The 5,857-nt window shown below is 38.6% G+C and overlaps 1 protein-coding gene across 1 annotated transcript in view; it reads left to right on the top strand.

Annotated features, from left to right (window-relative positions):
• Window positions 1-3,823: 3,823 nt before the first annotated feature.
• Window positions 3,824-5,857, top strand: part of LOC148129187 (histone H2A type 2-C-like) — a 2,504-nt gene continuing 470 nt past the window's right edge. The window contains exon 1 of the mRNA XM_087947393.1: window positions 3,824-4,184. Coding sequence (XP_087803519.1) covers window positions 3,824-4,184 — 361 coding nt within the window. The remainder of the gene's footprint in view (window positions 4,185-5,857) is intronic.

Here is a 5,857-nt window from a genome sequence, read left to right as displayed (position 1 = left end):
ATGTTGAGTCAGATACAATCCGATTGTGAACCATGTGAGCAGGGGGACGGTAAAACGGTCGTAAGTGTGAAAAACGGTCATAAATCACTATTTTCCGTCATGTAACCTTGAATAGTACTAAACGAACTGTCGTAAGTTGAGGACTACCTGTATTCTGTTATTAGCCGTATGTCAGAAAACCAAGTGATGGTCAATAATAAAAGATACTGGTTACATGTGAGAATTGAACAATAAAAATATTGATCCCAGATAACATTCCAGCACAAGTGGCAAATTAAGGAGTTACTCCCACAATTGATGGCTGGGGAAGTTTGGGCATTGAAGTCCATACTTTTTTTTTTCTGTATCATTTTATTAAATGTTCAGTGCATTTGATAATATTGGAGCAAAGAAGTCAGAAGCACACAATCCTGCAAGGGGGGAAGAGAGGAGCAGAGGGAAAGAAAGAAGAAAGCACATTTTCAAGTTGTTTTAGGATTCTAAAATTGTAGTTCAAGACAAAGGAGGGTTTTTTTTGCATTGGGTTCCATCGTATAATAGAAGCGTTTGTGTACGATAAAAGCAAACATTTGATGAATCTTCCACTCTTCCTATTTTTCAGTTATCCTTTCTCACAATTACTAGCCAAAAATGCAAGTATTTAAAAAAAATACCCACAAAGAAAGCCGTATTTGCATGCAGCACCCAGTGAAAACAGAAGGAGTTGCAGACTTGATTCACACCCCAAACACTGAATTTAGAGCACAGGTTCTTCCATCTAGCCTTGATCAAGTTGGCAGCCAGTGCAGAGTTTACAGGAAACTGCCAGGTATCAGGCAACATTTCAGCAGCTTCGGTCATCGAGTGATTTGCCAAGATGATGAACAAAACCAATTGCATTTTGAGCTGCTAGCTCCCGCCTCAAAAAAATCACAAAATCAAAAAAATCAAGACATAATCGGATTATCTAGCTCACCACGTGGCACAATCAAGCAAGCCCCTTCATTACATCATCTAGCAAGGTTCAACCAATTTCGATTCGGACAAACATGACTCCACATGGGAGTCTAGCAACCAATAGGACACATGCCCTCGCCACAGGGTCAGGAAGCTCAAGATCAAAGCCCAAGGTGAGGGTATAAATAACACTCACTTTCCACTCCACGTGGTCAACTGCCCAAGACTTCAAACCCCTGTTCCCCATTAAACCATCCTTCCAAGCAGCCTCCATGTTTCCAGTGTCTTTCTCTCCACTTGGAACTGAACCCAGATGGACATTTCTTCCCACAAGCCACTACTGTGAGAGACCCAAAAGTGCTTTTTTCATCCAGGTCATGGTTGTCCCAAAGGTGCTTTTTCAGGAGACAACTGGACTTTCTGGTTTTTCTTTGAAGACGTTTCGCTTCTCATCCAAGAAGCTTCTTCAGCTCTGACTAGATGGTGGGGAATGGAAAGATTTATCCTCCTTGCAGACAGCTGGTCCTTTGCATCCTTTTACAGAGTCCCTGAGGCCACTTGAAGGTTTGTCTATGTCTTCAGGGTCACCTAAGTGGTGCAAATGAGTGTAGTCTTTTATATATATATATATATATATATAAAAAAAAATTATTTCAATTTTTCACATTTTAAAAACATCTTTTTTTTAGTGAACAACATAATTCCAGGTTTTCACAACTCCATATAAATATGACTTTGATTACATATTCATCTTTCATATTTAGTTTCATATCTTACCATTACTTGACATATTTTCTATTATTTTTCTCAGATACTTTCCTCAAGCTTATTTTATACATTTTCAATTCATTTCTTAACCTATTTCTTTTAACTTTAAATAATTCTCATATCTTCATATTCATTGTACTTTGTACTTTCATCTGTCAGGTTTGCAATTTCATCGCAAATTCTTGATTCATCATTTCAAAAATTTCACCTCAATTCAAACATTTCAAAAAAGTTTCCCCCACAATTACCAATTAGAGTGTGCCACCCCGTAGCCTTATATATCATTTAATTAGTTCCCCTTTAAATCTCAGTAATCATTTAACTTTTTAAGTATCTATCTATCTATCTATCTATCTATCTATCTATCTATCTATCTATCTATCTATCTATCTATCTATCTATCTATCTATCTCTATCTATCTATCTATCTATCTATCTATCTATCTATCTATCTATCTATCTATCTATCTATCTATCTATCTATCTATCTATCTATCTATCTATCTATCTATCTATCTATCTATCTATCTATCTATCTATCTATCTATCTATCTATCTATCTATCTATCTATCTATCTATCTATCTATCTATCTATCTATCTATCTATCTATCTATCTATCTATCTATCTATCTATCTATCTATCTATCTATCTATCTATCTATCTATCTATCTATCTATCTATCTATCTATCTATCTATCTATCTATCTATCTATCTATCTATCTATCTATCTATCTATCTATCTATCTATCTATCATCATCTATCTATCTATCATCTATCTATCTATCTATCTATCTATCTATCTATCTATCTATCTATCTATCTATCTATCTATCTATCTATCTATCTATCTATCTATCTATCTATCTATCTATCTATATCTATCTATCTATCTATCTATCTATCTATCTATCTATCTATCTATCTATCTATCTATCTATCTATCTATCTATCTATCTATCTATCTATCTATCTATCTATCTATCTATCTATCTATCTATCTATCTATCTATCTATCTATCTATCTATCTATCTATCTATCTATCTATCTATCTATCTATCTATCTATCTATCTATCTATCTATCTATCTATCTATCTATCTATCTATCTATCTATATATCTATCTATCTATCTATCTATCTATCTATCTATCTATCTATCTATCTATCTATCTATCTATCTATCTATCTTCTATCTATCTATCTATCTATCTATCTATCTATCTATCTATCTATCTATCTATCTATCTATCTATCTATCTATCTATCTATCTATCTATCTATCTATCTATCTATCTATCTATCTATCTATCTATCTATCTATCTATCTATCTATCTATCTATCTATCTATCTATCTATCTATCTATCTATCTATCTATCTATCTATCTATCTATCTATCTCATCTATCTATCTATCTATCTATCTATCTATCTATCATATCTATCTATCTATCTATCTATCTATCTATCTATCTATCTATCTATCTATCTATCTATCTATCTATCTATCTATCTATCTATCTATCTATCTATCTATCTATCTATCTATCTATCTATCTATCTATATATCTATCTATCTATCTATCTATCTATCTATCTATCTATCTATCTATCTATCTATCTATCTATCTATCTATCTATCTATCTATCTATCTATCTATCTATCTATCTATCTATCTATCTATCTATCTGTCTGTCATCTATATAAAATAAATAAGAGACAGAACTGATTGAGATGGATGGACAGATGGATGATAGATATCGATGATTGATAGATGATAGATGGAGGGGGAGAGAGAAAGAGACCCTTTTTGCAACAAATCAGTCCTTTTTTTGCATCATTCAACTAGAATCTCGGGTTACGATTTTCGCCCAAAGTTCAAAGCGACCTCGTGAGAAAAAGAAAAACCCTTGCAACCTTTTGTTGGGGGGTCTTCTCGCCGCCGTTCCTATTGGCTCCTTCGATGAGCTAAGAGGAGATGCCCGAGGTCTCATTGGACGAGCGGCTTCCTCCAATCCTTTCCACCCGCCCAGGAGCCGGCGGCGACTATAAAAGCAGGAATTGGCCGCAACACGGTCTCACTTTCGAGACGTTTCTCGCGGGTGGAAAATCAGGATGTTGACACGTGGCAGGCAGCGCGGCAAAGCCAGAGCGAAAGGCAAGACTCGCTCTTCTCGGGCTGGGCTGCAGTTCCCGGTGGGCCGCGTGGATCGGCTGCTTCGCGAGGGCAACTATGCAGAGCGGATAAGCGTCGGCGCTCCGGTCTACCTGGCCGCCGTGCTGGAGTACCTGACGGCCGAGATCCTGGAGATGGCGGGCAACGCGGCGCGGGACAACAAGAAGACGCGCATTATCCCGCGTCATTTGCAGCTGGCCGTCCGCAACGACCACGACATGAACAAGCTGCTCAGCCGGGTCACTATCCCCCAGGGCGGCGTCGTGCCCAATATCCCGCCCGCCTTGCTGCCCAAGAAGATCTGAAGGGGCCTAAAAGACCCGAGATCAAGTCCATTTATTATTTAATCTAAACGGAGCACCTACATCCGCCTCCGAGGCTCTTTTCAGAGCCATTCACCAACTCACAAAAGAGCTAGATTTTGCTTACAATCACTACAAAAGCTGCTTTCGATCTAAGGTCAGGTCTCCAAAATGTTTTAATTTAAACTGGTCAAAACGTGGCTTCTTTGGTGGATGGAAGCTGACCAGAAGGAGAACTTGGAGAAGGTTTCATTGACTTAATAGCCCTTTCATTTCCTGTAGGGGAGGGGGATATTTAATGTCCCAACAGGGCCAAACAAGGAGCAATCTGGAAACGGAACTGGGCCAGAAGATTCTTCAAAGAAAGACACCCTGGAAATAAAGGGGCGGTCTGAGTTTTTCAGGTCTAAACTCCAAAAATACAGATGGCCAGTTGGCTGTAAAATTTTAATAAGCTTCCGTCTCCCATATTTCTCCAAAGCTTTTTATTAACATTGTGGCTTCGACTCCAAATTTTTGCAGGGAAATCCGAGATTTTTGACCTATTATTATTAGCAACTTCTAAGGAAATGCAGGAGGGAGGGGAATGATAATGGGGATTTTAGAAAGATCTTGAAATTTGGTTTAGGCCTAAATATTTGGGGCAGCCTGGTGGGCGTTTATGGTGTGTTGGAAGTTAAAACCCACCCCACCCCTAGAAAAATGAAATATTTTAGGATATACTAAAAAGGCAGAATATCTCCCCTAAAAGAGAAGTAGAAACTCAGAGAGGCAGAAACTCAGCCCCACCCCATACTTTTGTCTGGGTCAGTATTCTACATAACAAAGATCTACCTCCTCCAGCTAGAGCCATAGTAGGAATTGTCCAAAGCCCTTTCATTACATCATCATCCAGCAAGGTTCAACCAAGCCTGGGACCCAGGACAGCCTACAAGGTTGCTCCTGCATGGCCCCATGGGAGTCTGGCAACCAATCAGAACACAAGCTCAAATTCAAATCCCAACAGTGGGCATAAAACCATGGCACTCTCAGCATTTCTTCCTTTTTTTCTTCTTCACCCAAGGCATGTGATCCTGTCCACCATTAAACAATCACCATGTTTCCATTCTTCCCCACTTGGAACTGAGTATCTAGAAGGATATTTCTTCCAACAGTTGCTTTTAAAAATTCTTTCAATTTAAAGCACTTAATTGTGTTACATAATTCAACACCAGAGTTTCACTTACCAACTGTGGCAAAAAGGTCATAAACGGTGCAAAATTCACGTCACTGTCTCGCTTAGCAACAAGTGTTGGGCTCAATTATGGTTGTAAGTCGAGCACTTGAGCAAGGGGTTGGACTAGAAGACCTCCAAGGTCCCTTCCAACTCTATACAGGTAAGTCCTTAAATTTAGGATACAATTGAGCCCAGAATTTACGTTAAGTGAGAAATTTATTAAATGTGGCAAGAAAAGTTGTCATGGGGCAGTTGGAAGAAATATCCTTCCGAGTTCAGTTCCAAGTGGGGGAAAAGACGCTGGAAACATGGAGGCTGCTTGGTTTAATGGTGGACAGGACCACGTGCCTTGGAGCTCCGAAGTGAAAAGGACAGTCACGTGCTTCAAGGTGTTGGGTGAAGGAAAAGAAGGCCCAAGATGCTGAGAGACCCTTAGTTGTATACCCTTCTTTGGT

Source organism: Notechis scutatus, chromosome Z (assembly GCF_049901735.1).
Source record: "Notechis scutatus isolate UNSWTSFEM ecotype Mainland chromosome Z, rNotScu1.2, whole genome shotgun sequence".
NCBI classification, from domain to species: Eukaryota; Metazoa; Chordata; class Lepidosauria; order Squamata; family Elapidae; genus Notechis; species Notechis scutatus.
Note: the sequence above shows the minus strand (reverse complement) of the source record. Positions and strands in the feature narration are given on the sequence as shown.